This window comes from Solea senegalensis, linkage group LG11 (assembly GCF_019176455.1).
Source record: "Solea senegalensis isolate Sse05_10M linkage group LG11, IFAPA_SoseM_1, whole genome shotgun sequence".
Taxonomy (NCBI): domain Eukaryota; kingdom Metazoa; phylum Chordata; class Actinopteri; order Pleuronectiformes; family Soleidae; genus Solea; species Solea senegalensis.
Window position 1 is genome coordinate 4,643,354 of NC_058031.1, and position 17,717 is coordinate 4,661,070.

At 40.8% G+C, this 17,717-nt stretch overlaps 1 protein-coding gene across 1 annotated transcript; it reads left to right on the forward strand.

The window, feature by feature from the left end:
* The first annotated feature begins 7,115 nt into the window (after positions 1-7,115).
* On the forward strand, positions 7,116-14,657 carry nr4a1 (nuclear receptor subfamily 4, group A, member 1). The gene is made up of 7 exons (XM_044038003.1): positions 7,116-7,176; positions 8,336-9,104; positions 9,628-9,757; positions 9,847-10,010; positions 10,090-10,292; positions 10,382-10,560; positions 11,383-14,657. The coding sequence occupies exons 2-7, from the start codon at positions 8,346-8,348 to the stop codon at positions 11,637-11,639; spliced, it is 1,692 nt and encodes a 563-aa protein (XP_043893938.1). The 5' UTR covers positions 7,116-7,176; positions 8,336-8,345; the 3' UTR covers positions 11,640-14,657.
* The last annotated feature ends 3,060 nt before the right edge of the window (positions 14,658-17,717 follow it).

A 17,717-nucleotide genomic window follows, 5' to 3' on the forward strand; every position in this document is an offset into this window, starting at 1 on the left:
AGACGTCCACTTATAATATGTGTAAATTATTTTTCTACTTTTAAATGCCTTGAGAGTACTCATTTATTTGCATCCATTTTTGTATTATCATCATTACTATTATTTTATTTGTTTGTTTCGATTTAATTATTGATAATTATCTGTTATGTTATTCTGTATGTTGGTTGATGTGCATCCCACTAAGTGTCTTTGTTCATAGCACTGACCTTTTTACGATCATGTATATTTTGGATTGATGTTTTAGTCAAAACAAAGTTGATGAGATGAGGTATGTGTTGGGATGCTGCCCTCTAGTGGTGAATCAGCTCACAAACGTGTGTGTGATGTGTTGGGAGCTGGTTCCACAGGAGAGGGGAGCTGGGAACTGAAAGCTCTGCCTCCCATTCAGACTCTGGGAACCACAAGTAAACCTGTATTTTAGGACCTAAGTGATCTGTTAGGGTGATAATGTAAAACTAGTTCTTTCAGGTATGAAGGGGCGTGATCATTAAGTGAGGATTTTAAATTGAATTCTAGTGAGAGGGTCTCTCTTTCTAGTTCCTGTCAGAACTCGTGCTGCGGCATTTTGAGTTAACTGTTGGAACATCCTGATAATAAGGAGTTACAGTAATCTAATCTAGATGTAACTAAAGCATGAACTAGTTTTTCAGCGTCCTCTAAGCACAGAATGTTTCTAATTGTCATAATGTTTTGCAGGTGGAAGAAAGGCTGTTCCAGAAATGAGTTTTATGTGTGAATCAAATGACATGTCCTGGTCAAAAATAACTCCAAGGTTCTTCACAGTGGAACTGGATGGTAATGTCATCTAAAGTGACAATGTGGTGGGAAAGCTTTTCTCTGAGGTGTTTAGGGGCCAAGTATTATTACCTCAGTTTTAAAATAGTTTCAAAATAGAAAGTTACTGTTCATCCAGGACTTAATGTCTCTGAGAAGAGTCAAGAAGTCACTGCTGGACTTTTTGTATGAGACAAAACTAGGGCTAGGAGTCGGTATCGGTCCGATACTGGATCAGATATCGGACAGGTAAAAATGTCCCCCAAATCCGATACAATCCAAAAATCCTGTATGTGGCATGCTTCACTATATGCACTGACTGTAAAAATGCTAATGAAAATCATCAAAATCATTTTAGCTGAGTCATGTTTGTGCTGTTTGTTTCTTCTTTTTGGGGAGAGCGATATTTGTGCCACAGTTGGAGAGTTATGTATTTTCAAATGACTCGGCACAAATGTGTTGTTAACAGCTTCATAGTTCATAAATGGTCTAAAACAATATCGGTATCACTAGATCACACAATCTTTTTCTGCATGTGTACTTTAAACACTTGTCCTTGACAGGTCTCCCAAGGACTACTGGTCCACGGAGACCAAAACCTAGTCCTAATTAGTCAGAACCTTATTTGTAAGGTTAATGCTCTGCTGTCCTATATGAATGGAAGTCAATGTAATGAGCCCCCGATTTAGACCCCACACCCCCTTTAGTAGGTGCCACCCCTGTTTGGGAACCAATCTATTTACAACATTTAGCATTTTATACAGTTTTCCTTTGACATTTGAAACATTTTCATGTGGGCATTTTATATATTTCATGAGAATATTCCCCCAATTTTGTTTTAATACATATGCTTTTATTTATTTACATTGACCTAATATCAGTTTTTCTTTCCTTTTTTTTAAACCCAGTGTTCTATGAATAATAACATTATTCTTGAACTACCTATGGTATGCAGTCTACGCTGAGGAGTATGTGTGAATATCCTGCTCTCGTGTTGCACCACCAGATGGAGCATGACGAGTATGTGACACTTCCTCCCACTTGGTGCAAACTCAGCAGCAGTCGGGAGCTGTGGACTGAGCACAGACATAATGGATAAGGTGTCACAAGTTTGGTGGTCGTACAGTTTGACACAGGTACTGAGAGCGTATTGACCCTGTTGCATAAAATTGATTTATGTGACCCAAATATAAGACAAGAGACATATATGTGTGTGTGTGTGTGTGTGTGTGTGTGTGTGTGTGTGTGTGTGTGTGTGTGTGTGTGTATATATATATATATATATATATATTCATCTGTGATGTGTGATATGCTTTTCATGTGAGATAGGAAAGTGGAACCTGATAAGGACATGGGCGACTCAAGCCTGGTGAAAGAATGTGGGAGTGATGGGAAGTGTCTCACACGTCTCCCATGAAAAGGGGAAATGTCACAATATTCAGGTCATGTTTTCATGCGAGGTTTGTCTGCAGAGTCAATTCTGTTCCCTTCTGTTCCCTTTTGTTTGTTTTAACAGCAGCATGTGGTGCACCTGACATCCGAGTTTCTCCTCCTCCTTTTGTTATATCTATTTATTATAAATATATGTGTTCTATTATTTTGTTTTTGTATCTGGAAAAACAAAACGGGATTGAAAATATTATGATCAAAATAACCAGAGTTTCCAGACCTCTTGCCACAAAGAACTTGTATTTTACAATTGAATAGAATAGAATAGATGTACTATTAATCCCAGTATGGCAGCAGCAAGACACAAAATATACATAGAATAAAAAAGATATGAAAATAGAATTAAGTGTATAGATTAAACAGTAGGGTTTTTTCATTTTCAGAAAAAGTTCAAATAAAGTGTGAACACTTATGAAGAAATATGTTCCTGTGGTAGGTCCGTTCGCAGAATATAGGTTCCTATTCATTCTTGTGTTGATGAACGGCATAATCTGCCCTCAGTAGATATGATCAGTTTTGTTGTTGCCACACCAGCGACAGATTAAATGGGAAAACCCCTTCATAAATGAGAAGTCAAACAAGCATATAGAGAGATAGGGAGTATATATATGTGTGTGTGTGTGTTCATACAGTATGTTTGCATATTAAACAGGGATGGTCATGAATTGTGGTTATGAAACATTACATTAAGCTTTTGCAGTCACAGGATCTCACATCTGTCAAACATGAGATTGAACGATGCTCACTGTCACAATAATAACAATAATGAGCTGGTTTGGGGGTTTTGTTTTGTTTTTTTGAGTTACTCAGACATTTAGTGTTAGTTTGTAGTAACTGTGGTGGTCCAGACTAAATTATGAAGAATCTCAGGGAAGATTACCGGTGTTCACACAGTGGTGAGGGGACGTGCGGTCATATTCCTTTTGTTTGAAGACCTTGCTGCTACTAATAATAAATTTGTTTAACTTGTATAATTTGAGACACGTTTTACATGATACACACTCAAGTCATTTATTACTGTTATCCGAATGCAACCGAAGCAAACCTGTTTTTAAGGATGACCATTGGTGTTTGCTGACTTTATTTGTTTGTTTACCTTTTTTTCATATTTCTTTTTAGTCTAAAAGACAATGTACTGGTTTATGTTTGTTATCATACTTGGGGAAATCTCTTCCTCATCCATTCACCCAAATTCCCCAGAGGATGAATTGAGACTTGTGACAATCCCCAGACATTTCCTCATGGTTCAAAATACCAGACCATAGACCTGCTCTGTCATGTTTTCTTAAAAATTGTCATCAACATCCTTGCAACTATTGGATGTTGACAAACTGACCTTAAATGTAAAGAGTAGCACATCCCTTTTAAATCATGTTTTAATTGTTTAAATGTTATTATCCCCATGAAATGGAAAAAATGCTAAACCAAAGTCTAAACCAAAGCTGAACTTTAAAAGGACTACTGCGGTGAATTATATTATTCATAATTATCAAATACTAAATCAGGAGAATGTGATGAATGATTATGCTTGAAAATCCCTGCAGATTTGACCTCAAGGCCACACACATGACCTCAGATCATGTGGCACTTGAACAATTTCCACCTTGCGCTCCCCATAAAACCATCAAGTGACATGTCAACATAAAGAATCCAGTGGCACAAAGGCATGTTTGAACCTGATCACCTTGATCTAGATGTTCTGCACGCTGGGAGAAGCTGATATTTTGGGTGCAGCATATGAGCTACATTACGTGTGTATGTATGTGTGTGTGTGTGTGTGTGTGTGTGTGTGTGTGAGAGACACAGATGTATCTGCAGAGCCCAAAACAGACTGCTCATATGGAGTAAACGGGCCTGGGGCTGCTCGACTCCTTAGATATGGATGTGGTTAGATATGGCAGGTTTTCTTTTTGCATAAAACCTCCTCCTATCCGAATGTTAGGGCCCTGAGAGCTTGTTTCTGTCAAGTCACGAAGTGAAGCATCAGTAGATCGTTTCTGTGATGACACAATCCAAAAAAGAACCAAAGTGTTGATGAGTTGGAGTGTGTTCATAAGTTCATCTTAAAGGTGCCTTAAGCAGGATATTTTGTAAAGTAAATGAAGTGAATCGGGAGAAAGAACAACACGTCTGCACCTCCTCGTAACTCTGTTTAATGGCGTTGCAGAAGTCCCAGAGCAGTTCAGAGAGAGACTGGGCGCTGGATCATTTATCCAGTCAGAAACCACAGTAAAACAAGTTCTAATTACATGACCTAGAAACACATTAATGCTCAAACACAATTTCCTCTACTCGCCTTCTCTGAATTCAGAGATTATGCATCCGTGTGAACTCTCCCAGACTCATGATAAGAGTTCTCTGCCTCTTGCTATCAATAATCTCAGGGAAGCCCCGTGTGTCTGTGTACCTGTGTGCTTGTGGTCTCAGGCTGATGTGGAATTATTGTCTGCATGTTGTGGCAAGACGTGTGATTAATGTGCCCTTTTGTAGGCATTTGTTCTCACATGCATACATGCTCTCCCACACGTACTTGTTGTGTATAGTCACATGTACACGGCCAGAGGGCCACACACCACCTGTCGCTTCTCTGAAGAGCTATTTCCGTGTTGCTATTATACAGAAATACTCCTGTTCTTCTTGTCACCATTAATGTTAATTTTAAAATACTGGCATGGCAAGGGTGTACCACCAGTTTATTTGCAGTCTGCAAACTCTGTTTATGTTTTCGTTTGCTTATTTGGTCACTTGCGTCACCCACTGCCACCCATCCAATAAGAACCTGTGGCACTTTAACACACAGGTTGTCAGCAGAGTTACTTGTACACAGTGAGTTGTGTCCCAAACATTACCAAACTGTCGTCCTGACCCAAGGAAAAGAAAAACAAGGATCGGAAGATTGAGAAAAGATTCAAGACAGACAGATGTCACAGTCAGTGCCTTTACAAGCATGTTAAAAGTCCGATTTTAGTCAGACTAATGGGATGTTTCCACAGGCTCGCCTCACCTCGGCAGAGCCACAACGTGGTTAAGTTGCATTTCAACTAGCATAGTACTTGTTTAGTGCCTGCTCTGGCGAGGTTCAGAGTGAGCTGAGTAGATACTATGCAAACAATGCCAAACTGTAGGTCTGTGTTACTGTTACTGTGTCAGATGGAATCTGTGCTCTGGTCATGGAGGAAGCACTGAGCAAATATTTTGAATTAACTGATTCTAATGAATCAGTTAAACTGAAAACAACCACTTTACTCATCACTAGTCATTTGTTGTAAAACAAAGAAACTGCATTTTCATGCAGCCGTGCAGTGATAACTGCGCCCACGTTGAGTAGGTACTATTTTTGCAGGGGAAAACCAACCTAAAACGTGCCATGTTGTGCTGAGGCGAGACCATAACCATAACCGAAACCATGGGACCATATACAATACATAGACAATACTTTGTTTTATCTTAATGTCATGTAAACAAGTCCGATTAAAATCGAGCTAGTCTTAGTCGGACTAATATGCCTGATAATGCGATTCATAGTCTTGATTACTCCTGCATGTATGCGCTTAGTCGGACTGGAGTCAGACTTGGCCTTCTGTGCATGCACCAAAATTTCCTCCCCGGTCTTTGACCTGGAAGTAGAAGAAGTAGAAGGAGACGACGTATAAACTGCAGTACTGTTGCCGGAAATCATACGTCTTTGTTGTCTTTCTTCGGACAACACCGCAACCACAGCACAATCCGTCTCACCGCCTATCTCGCCGTGACATAAAGGTCAACAGGAAACTTATTAGAGAGATAGAGCGCCACCCATGGAGGCGGAGTCAGATGTATACAGCCAATAAATTGATTTCCCCCTCTGCATGTATACTTGTACCAGGCAAGATTTCCAATTGGCTGTCTTAGTCAGACTACGGCCTGGGCTCGATTAAACTGTGCATGTCAACGTGAGTGTGGATAAGCAAAACAGGGAGCTTTAGCCAAGTTTCCCTTATATACATTGTCAGTGTATATTGAACGTATATGATGTTTGTTTTTTTGTTTGTTTTTTTGGACTTCATTTCCTTTATTTGCAAAATATCAGGCAATTAACCTCATATAACAAAAGAGAACAGTCTTGAGATGGGGCTACAATGGTCAGATCCTATAGAAATAAGACAAAGACAGAGGGCACACATACCATTACCAAACAGGAAAGAAAGAAAGATAACTAAATAAGAAGCAAGGTGCAAGCATCCTTATTCTTGCACCTTATATATTATTTATTTATAATATTTAGCTGCATAATATATGATGTTTTTATGATATATGATGTCTCCTCCCATCATATGATTATTCTGCTGCTGGTGGGAGCAGACACACTTTCAATTTTCATAAAGTTTTTATAATTTTTCAAAAGTTTATAAATGAAGTAGATGAATAATTTGATTTAAACAAAGTGTGGGAGCCACATGTAAAATAGTTGTTTTTTCATGTTTACTGTCATCTTCTCTATGGAGCAGACCACATGCAGCAGTGCTGTGATGTGTTTCAGTAGTTCTGCACTTTTCACCTCAAAAATAAATAAATACATTCTACCAGGAACAGAATAGGCTACATCATGTTCCTGTGTGGGTTGATTTACTTGTAACAGAACAAAACTGTTTCTATCTGGTGAAAATATGAAGTTTTATTTGACTGTCTGTGCGTGCGTGTGTCCGCGGTTCTCTCTCGCGCGTCAACGGAATCCCGGAGTGCGTCATGCAGCGGCTGTTCTGTCGAAGCTGGGCCGTGATTGGCCGGAGGTTGGAAATATACGCCCACCGGCCAGCCTTGTATGGAAACCACTCTGTGACGTCATGGGTACGCTAACGGTGTCAGTATTAAAACGCAGTGCGCGCACTGAAGGCGCTGCTTCTCAGGTGGGAAACAGAAGGTGACAGGCAGTCTGTGAGGCACAGACGGTTCAGACACTTACAGGCGAAAGAGGTAAGAAATATTTGAGACACTAGACTTTGTCATACGATACGACACCTGCTCATTTAAAGGACTTCGTGTACTGACAAAGTTAAGTTGAAGTTATTTTTAAACGCGTGTCTGCCTGTCTCTGCTCATTGTGTTCAAACTTTTGTGTCACAGCAAACTTAGTTATATCACATCTATGTTATGATTTGACATGCATTCTCATTGAGGAAAACATTTTTACATTAATGTAAAGTGGGAAAAAAAAAGATATTTAAGAAGCACTTGAGTGGTTCTTCATTAAATCAGTATTCCAGGTTCATCCATTCATCTTTTACCACTTGTTCCTCTACATGAGGGTCGCAGGGGGGGCCAGGTTGATCCATTTTGGAGAAACCCCAAAACCTACACTGATATTGTATTAATACCATCAAATCACACCAGTTACTGTATATTCTGTTGCTTGGTGATGAGTGTGAAGGCTCAGGTGTCCAGCACAGAGCTGTGCAAAAGTATCACAGACCTGAAAGGGGAAATAAATGAAAACTAGTTTAACTAGATTAATTAATGAGCAAGTGCGTGACCACTTCTCCTCAGTGCACTCATGTAACTTTCCCTGGTTCTTGAGGGTTTGTGTCCAGAACTGACCCCATGACGTTGGGATCAGGGTTCTGTGTGATCCTGTCTATTCTTCTTCATCACTGTAGCTGTACATTATTGTCATGTGTAACACGTGCTTCTTGTCACAGTGTCGGCATTGTGCCTATGGCAGGAAGAGTTGCACAGACGTGCAGCTGACCAAAAATGTATAGTATGATAACACTGACGACGACTGTGACCACAGAGAGCGGAGAAAACCTCTGGTTTTCTCATGAAATGAAACCAATTCTATGAAAAGCAGTGGGTACAACTCAATCGTGGTAACCTAATTTACCTTAAAATTAAACTTTTAAAATGTGTCTTTGCCACAGTATAGTTGCTCCAACTAATGCACAGGGTCAGCTGACATTACAAGGGCTTTAAGAGGAGTCCTGCATTATCAGCTCCTGCCATCTCCAAGCTTGGACGGCCACATAAAGGCACAGTTGTTCATTTTCACTCCACAACAGGTTAATTGGCCAAGTTTTAAGGTAAAGATCAGGAAAAACAAGCTTGGTTCAAACATTGTCTCTCTGTCTTTTTTCAGTCTCGCAGTCATGACTTGCATACACACGCAGCATGGAGCTCAGGCCTATGAGAACAGCCTCGGCAGCTCGGAGCTTCAAAGCACAGACTTTATCTCTCGGTTGGCTGTGGATAAGAGCAGCCCACGGGACCACCTCTCCGCTCCGTCCCTTCCAAGCATTAGCTCTCTGGTGGACACTCAGACAGGCAATTTTGATGCATATTCGTGCCAGTTCACTGCGGCCCCTGCCCACATGCCTCCATCAGCAGGCCAGGAGACCACCTTCAAACTGGATGACCTCCAGGTTTACAGCTGCTATCCTGGAACATTCACACTGAGTTACCCGGATGAGCTTGTGTCCCCCTGTGGGTCAGATTATTTTGGCAGCCCCACATCAGCCTCTGCTCCCTCAACTCCTGGGTTCCAGAGTCACCCTGCGTCCACCTGGGACTTATACTCACCGAGTCCAGGATACTGGGCAGCAGAGGAGACCTCAGTGCCGCATGCACCCTCCTTCTTCACGTTTGGCTCAGGGTCTTTGGAGGATTTGGGTCAAACACATTTACAAGACCAGGACCCTTTCACTTTGACCCACCCTCACCCCACCGCACTGACCTTCCCTGCCTTGTCGATGGAGCGAGGACACAACCTTGAAGATAATGATGGAAGCTTATCACCAAAGTTAAAAAGTCCAAGTGGAAATGAGGGCTGCTGCGCTGTGTGTGGAGACAACGCCTCCTGTCAGCACTACGGGGTTCGCACCTGTGAGGGATGCAAAGGGTTTTTCAAGGTAATGAGATCTGATGTTTTAACCAAACAGCAGCGTTTCAATGTGGTAGGAAATTGCCTGCATGGGGCTGCGGGAGGAAACGGAGCTCCCTAGAACAACTGATAAACAAAGATTAGATCATTTCAGAGCATATGAACTAGGAAGCACATTTGTACTTGGGACAAATAAAGCAAACACAAAGGGGAAAGGAAGAGAAAATCAAGATGGGGAGACATGTTGAATACATTTTTAATGCCAAAACTTGGGGGATGTTCAGTTTTGGGGTCCTCAGGTGTAGGGTTGCTATACTAACAATTAATTGATTAGTTGTTTGATTAGAAAATTTGATTGGTGTTTCCCAAATGTCAAAATGATGATGTTTGTTTGGTCCACAAACCAAAATTATTCAGGTGTTATGATATGTGGCGCAAAGAAAACAACAATTTTTCACAATTAAGAAGCTGGGAAATCGCAGAAATCAAACTGATAAATTGATTATCAAAATAGTTTTGTGTATTTGAGTCAATTCTTCTTTATTTTACAGCGTACCGTGCAAAAGAATTCCAAGTATGTTTGCCTTGCTAATAAGGACTGTCCTGTGGACAAGAGGAGGCGGAATCGATGCCAATTCTGCCGTTTTCAGAAGTGTCTTGCAGTAGGAATGGTCAGGGAAGGTGAGTTCACGACAACGCCGGAGCAGTCAGTGTAGCGTTATTATGATGAAACTACATGAAATTGAACAATGATTTAATGATTGTTCCAGTTGTGAGAACAGACAGTCTGAAGGGACGAAGAGGTCGCCTGCCTTCTAAGCCTAAAGTCGTCCAGGATGTGACAAGTATCCCGTCTCCCGTGAGCATGATCGCTTCCCTCGTCAGAGCACACATTGACTCAAACCCGGACATTGGGAAACTTGATTATTCCAGGGTAGGAAGAAAGACAAGAGAATATGAATTTACACTCCTCACTTGGGCAGTGCTCTGAACACTTCTGCTTTCATTTTCAGTATGATGAGAAAGTTGTCACTCCGAACCAGAAAGAGGATGCGAGTGACATCAGACAGTTTTACGACCTCCTCACGTCCTCCATGGACGTCATCAGCAAGTGGGCGAAGAGCATCCCAGGATTCTCTGAGTTCTGCTCAGAAGACCAGGACCTTCTGCTGGAGTCTGCGTTTGTTGAACTCTTCAGCCTCCGTCTTGCATATCGGCAAGTGCAGCCCTTAAGTTATCAATCGCAACATGTACCCAACGTATGTGTTAGTGTGATAAATAAACAATGTTTTTTGTTTTTTAAAGGTCCAATCCTGAAACGGACAAACTCATCTTCTGCAACGGGTCTGTGCTGCACAAAAAGCAGTGTGTCCGAGGCTTTGGGGACTGGATTGACTCCATCTTGGAGTTTTCGCAAAGCCTCCATCGCATGAAGCTCGACGTTTCCTCCTTCTCCTGTCTCACAGCTCTGGTCATAATCACTGGTGAGAGCTTCATTCAAACCTGGCTTCAACCCTTATCTTCCACATTGCATGAGCAGTTCAAATCAGGAGTTAGTGTTTGTATGATCGTGAGGACACGTGTGTGTGTGTGTGTGTGTGTGTGTTATGCAGTTACACAATGCAGGACTGACAAGGCAGGTGTTTAAAAATAGAAACCATGACCGCACATACAGGGCAGAGGGGATGTCAAAGTGTATATCACAGTCAACTAAACATAACCACAGCGATGCCCTCGGAATTACTCCAGCAGTGTAACATTCCACTTAATATAGCTTTTGTTTTGTGTGAAGATGTTCCAGGTACACTGTCTGCTCATAGATGTTTTATGATGTTCAGTGCCATTAAAAACACATAGACATTTACACTGCGATAATCCAATGTAGCGCATTGTTTCCAATGCCTGTTCATAGAAAACAATTACATAAATAGGTTACACTGTTTATAATCTGTGTGTATTCCCCATAGACTGTATATAAAATGGATGTAGTTTTCTGGTTGCTTAATGAGCTCCTTTTTTGAGGTAGTTCAGGCTCTTATTGGATGATACCAGCTGTCAATCACACTGCTGTCCACGCACATGTGGCACAATTGACAGAACTTAAAACTTGCATTTAAGACCATTAACTCCTTCGGAAAGTGTGAAATTGGCTAATTTTCTATAGAATTCCATTCCTGGGCTACGTTTCAAACCTGAAGACTACGTCCCTTTTTCTATGTTTTCTATGTCTATGGCATTACCTGGATAATAAGTGCAAATGAAGCCCGTCGTCTCATACTCAACATGACTCTTGTGTTTGTCTGCAGACCGACATGGTCTCAAGGAGCCAAAACGTGTGGAGGACCTGCAGAACCAGTTCATCACCTGCCTCAAAGATCACGTATCCGGCTGCGGCTCCGATTCCTTGCGGCCCAATTATTTGTCCAGACTTCTTGGGAAGCTGCCCGAGCTCAGGACTCTGTGCACACAAGGCCTCCAGCGAATCTTTTACCTGAAATTAGAAGACCTCGTTCCCCCGCCGCCTATTGTGGACAAAATCTTCATGGATACGCTTCCATTTTGAGCTAGAGACGGTCACTCTGACCACCCCGTGATGTAAATTCTGTGCCAAAGAGAACAGACCGATCGCTCGTACGTGAAGTTGTATGAAGTGAAACTGTGAGAGGCTGAGAAGAATAATCCCGGGGGATTATGCTTCGCTGCTGGAAAAGGGCTTTGTCTGAATTATAAAGTAAATGAGGAAAGAGACAGCGTGTATGGGGGGGAGGGGGCATCTACGGTAATGCTCTCACTAGCTTGTTTTCCCAGACAAAATGAGACAGGCCACCTCATGGACCAAAAGGTGACGGTTTACATACAACACAGTGCCGTGAATAGAGACAGAATGAATGTGAATTATATCTGCACCGTCATTGTAAAGATGGAGGGGGGGTTTTCTTCCTTTTTTTTGTGATTTGCATGACTGTAAATTGCACATAAAATAATATGACAAAAGCATTACTGTGATCGATCAAAGCTGAGCACATATTTCTCAGAACCACTTTGACACTTTAAGTCCACGCACACATACATCACCATCACATCATCATCATCATCATCTGAAACATGAATCACTCCGATCTCCAGATTGGTTTATATTTGGTGATTTTAAAGTAAAGTAGGTTAAACCTACAGATTATTAAGCAGCATCATTCATGTATCATGAAGAGAAAATGAGCAGCTAATATACTGTGCGTCATCCGGTGCAGTCTTATACAGTGAACCTGTTATAAGCCGGACAAGTGTTATTTTCAACAGTGCTGTATTCTACTGTTTGCCAAAGTGTTTTTCATAATAACAAGTTATATTTACTGCAGCTTAACATTAATTAAAATGTGAAACTGCATATTTCCTTTGCTTTGGTCATCTTTGCTTTACTTTGAGGTTTTAGGGAAGTTATCATTGCACTTTTACACATTTATCTGATGTGTAAATTGTGAATATAAACAATGGCCTAGCTATTTATATATAAGGAATACTTTAGGGGTGATGATGACACCTTATTGGTACTGACGTTGTCGAGTGAGCTTCTGTCGCACACTCGCGCAGAAAGATTTTTGCCACTTAATTAAAGGTCTGCTTAAGTTTCTGTGTGGGAGAGACAGATTCTTAGACCTATGCAGGACTAGCTTTTATTAGGAGAGCCTCATATAACCATACTTCAAAAAAATGTATAACTTAAAGTACACTATGAAGAAACCTCTTAAAAAATCACTGAATCAGGTGTTTTGTCCAGTTGTCATAGTGGTATAAAAACACGATTAGCTGTGCAGGCTGCCTTTACGAAACACGTGTGAAAGAACTGGTCCTTCTGGATAGGTCAACGGATTTCAGTGTGCCTTAAAGAGTCACTTCAGAGTGGTGTAACACACACACCTGGACTCTGGAACCGACAAGTTCACTCCACTCAACAACACTTCTCTATCTCTGCCGAGTCTAACTGAATTGAATTCAATTTAATTGAATGGAATGGAATGGAAAATACCATGCTTCCAACTTTGTGGGAATCATTTAGGGAAGCCACCTTTCTTTAGAGACTTGGAAGCCAAGCCCTCTTGTCAAACATCAGTGTCTGACGTGAAAAAAAAACAACTAGGGGAATGGGTAATAATCACTCACACTAACTAATGTTGTAGAAAGTGTGGACTCTGTCATAGCAACAAAGGGGGATCAACACCATGTTAGAATAGAATCTCTTAAAAGCTCCTGTAGGTGTAATGTGCAGTTGTCCCCAATATTTTTTTTTTTTGCCTACTGTCCTCAGCTGTGTACCCATGTTACCAAGTGTCCTTCTGGTGCGAGCAGTTGGTGAGCTCGTAACCTCGTCTTCTGGCAACAGATCAGAAGATGCTTCTCAAAAATGTCCCCCCCAGTTCAACTCCCTCCCAGTTATGTGCTGGTCTTGTTTTAGAAGCCGGCAGGATTCCCAGTCTGTTCTCAAGTGACCCAGTCCACTCTATCATTGTAGAATGTCATATTCACAGATATATACATGTGTGTAAAGTCATCTCCTACTCTTTAGGTCAGTGGTATAGAAATACTACACCACAAGTGTTTACACAAGACAGAGATGATGATGATGATGATGATGATGATGTTTGCTCGTGGTGCTTTCACCCTGGATCTTATACAGAACAGGCAAACTAAGCAGTAGATAAACCATTCTAGCAAGAGCCAAACTGTACTCTCTTCATTTAAGGGGATTACCAAACACATCCATTTTCAATTGCTGGCACACTGTAATATATACTGGGGTGTAGTGGTTCTATTAATATGCCTCAATGTCACTGAGATGTTGGTGAAGGTTGACAGTGGTCCAGGTCCTGGACTTCATCACTTCAGAACCTTCAGAGGAAGCCTTTTGGACGAAAGATGAATGTTTTAAGAAACTCTAACAGGTCCAGTTGCCTTCCTGTACAGCAGTTTTGGTCCCTGAGGTGAATGACTGTAGAATAAATGACTTATATGCAGGTGAGGTGACAAATTAAAGGGAGAACAACACCAAGGTGTCCATGTTGATAAATGTGCACTTATTTGCTGAGGCAGCAGAAAAGCAGATGTCAATCTGAAGTCAATTTCACTTTTATTTTATGAGCACATTATTGTAGGGCGGGGCAATACGTCAATGTATTTAATTAACATGAATGAATGGAATCAATTTGTCTTTTACTTCCACTGCTGCTCCCTTTGGGCTTCTGTAGTTCATGGTGGTGCATCACTACAGCCCATTCTCCCTCTGCTTTTCCTCAGAGAATTGAACAAGATGACAGCATATAAAAGCATATTGCAGGTCTGTGTTTGATTTCACTTTAATCCAAAGGGGATTCATTCATGTTTGAAATGTAATAGCCGAAATAAATGCAAACGTGTGCTAAACAATCTCTTCGTCATTCGAAAAATAATCAATGTGAAATTGTAAAGAGAGTTTACAAAAAAATTACAGTTTACCTGTCGTTCGCACACTTCAAAGTGCATAAAATAAGTGCAAACTACTCGCTGTAACTATTTTAAATAAAAAAAATAAAGCTATGGGCCTACTGTCTACAATTGTTAATCCATGCTGAATATATAAGTCTTTCGTCTCAATGTGTTCTCCTGGTGAAATAATGGCTAAAGTCAAATGTGTGATAAAAGATGACTTCATCAGTGTATTTTAACCGCTGTCAGTAGGTTTGACAGCTGAATGATCAAATGTGTATTTATCTTTGTAACTTGTGGTTCATCCGCTGCAGCACATCATAACATTTCACCGTGTGACTGTCAATGGGCTGTTCGTGCTGACACACACTGACCACATCCTGCTCTTACATTCTCCGTCTCCTGAGGAAGAGCTGCTCTTCTGTGTCGTTTCCTTATTGCACCGAGACACCAGCACTGCACCCGTCACACGAGCACTGTCATTTCTGAACCCTGTTAACCGGCGTCTCTCTCCCACACGTCTAAATACAGATGTCTCTGTAGCCACTGTTTGCTATAATGAAACACTATCTTTGTGACTGGAGCCCTGCTATCCGTGCCCCAGCGGTGAACCCTCTTTCAAAAGACATTTGAATCTCAGACCTTTTGCCATCAGGATAGAAGTGGAATTATCTAGGCCTGCTCAGCAATGCAGTCAAGTATGTTTGGACGTTAATTACTTGACTGTGCAATGGTGTTTGTGAGAGGATCTGGATTCACTGATTGACATCTTTGCGTTTATTCAGATTTTCACTTAGATTTGTCGCCATCTACATCTGAGACAGAACTTTCCATGGTGTACCCTGCCCACTGCTCAGTGTCATCTGGGACTGTCTCCAGCTCTCCGTCCTGCAATATAAGTGTTACAGTTAAAAACATAGATGGATGAGTCTGAGGTAGCAACAGGCCGGTGCCGTATTTCTCTTGAGTTACAGATTCAAAGATTCTTCCCGATGTTGTAATGAAACTTAATATTTGGGTTTGGCTTGACAACCGTTCAAATATTGGACTTATGCAGCAAGAGCAGTCAGATAAAGTCACTATCACTCTGATCACAGATCTTGGGCTATGTGAGGGATCTCACACTTATAACGATAGTACAGATAAAAAGGATAGCTGCTGTTCTAAAAAATCCAGCCTCAGTGGAAACTGGAGAAATTGAAGGCAGCGTGTTTGTGTCCAGTGTAAAATGCCAGCGATTATAGAGGACCACAAGCTTCCTGCAGAGATGCAGGATTAGAGAGCAGCTAAAGAGATGTCTTTGAGAATATGAGAATGTCAAGCCTAGAATCAACAATTATAAAACAAGACGGACAGAGAGGCCCTGCTTTCGCTAGCAGGTGACAAGCCTGCAGCGCATGACTTAACCTTGTTTGCAGGGTATCTGATGTGACAAGTTACATAAGAATCACGTCTCCGTAAGACCAGCAGTGATCAGACCACAGTAAGTCTTTTCCTGTGTCATAAATGAACCAGAATGTTAAGATTGCTTTGTAAAAACATACATAATCAGCAGCAGGCAACTCAATTTAAAGTATTTCTTTTATTTTATATAAGCTTTTGAGTTCATTTAAAATACCAAAGTTCAAATGCGTCTCCAATGAAGACAGTCTATCGCATATGTTTGGATAAAAAGGTTTTTGCTAAAAAATTATGTAAATTAGAGCCAGTGAGTTAATGAAGAGGGAGAAAAGGATTAGTCCAAATATGAAGCCTTGTGGGACCCCTAAGTAAGGTTATGTGATAAGTGTTTTCCAAGAGAAAGGTTTGTCCAAAATCAAATGATGTTGACTTTGAAAACATGGTGGTGGACTGTATCAAAGGCCTTCTTTACTCCCTTTGATTAACTTTTCTCATGGCAGGGACTCTTTAAAAGTCTCAGGTGTAACATTTAGGAGGGACAAACCTGCCAGAATGTGCATTCTGCACTTTGTGTTGAGAGATTATGACACAAACTAAGATGCATAAACTAACAAAGACAAAGGAAGAGAGAGTTGAAGAGTGTCCACTGTAGTTCATGGATGCACTTTGGAGAAATCCTTGTTTGTTACAATCTGCAGTCTTATCTTCACTTATTATTAGATCTGATCCACTGGACCTTTACAACATGGGAAACGAGGTCAGTCACATTCTTCCTCATGGAAGCAGATTCACCAAACTGTAGGACTGATTCTCTGGGGACGACTATGACAGTGTTGAGAAAGCAACACTAACTAGACTTCACAGATGTCAGACTCTTTACCCAACAAAATAAAATTATATTTGTTATTATAAAACAGATAATTCATGTTGAGACAGATATGAAGCCAGATAAACCAGTGCAGACAAAATGAGAGCTGTGTTACCGATTTATTCCAGCCTACAGTTTTCAGAGGCGGGAGGGTGGAAGATGGTTTTGTTGGCAATGTCAGATTTGAGAAGTTCTCTTCATTCAGTGTTTTGAAGTGGACACAGAATGTACCAGGGCGCTTTAGTTTTATTTGATGTTGCCATTTGGAGAGGACGAGAGAAAACCGGGGAAAAGACTTTCAATCAGCAATATTACATAACTTTACAAACTGTATCTATTTATGATGCAAAGCTGGATGTAAAACTGTTCATGTACATACTCTGTCCCAAGAACTCATATCTTATCCTTACACACAATGACAGCAGTGCAGAGCCAATTATAGCCACAACTAAAATAGACAGTCATCACATGAAATCAAGAATACCACTTAGATAAGACAGAGTGCTGGCAGGATGCCCTCACACAGGGATTATCCTGGCACTCACTGCACACTTTGAAACCCCCCAACTACCTCAACTTATATTCTTATATTTCTTATATTTTATATCTGGAAACCTTTCCACATCAAGAAATGTTTGACATTTTGAATCAACTTGATTTGATCAAATAAAAAGGATTACATTATTCTATATAGACTACAGGAAGTAGCAGAGGGAACGATTAAGTCAGTGAGCTTCAGGTTGCTCCTCTCAAGTTAAAAATGGATTGTGGTGCCAACTAGTGGTCATGCAATGACATGATCTCTCTTATCACAGTGAGTTTTGCTTTTCTCTATAATTTATTCTTTATTTGCAGTATTAGATTTTGTTTCTCCAGGATATTATGTACATGATTTTGAATACCTTCAAACTGATT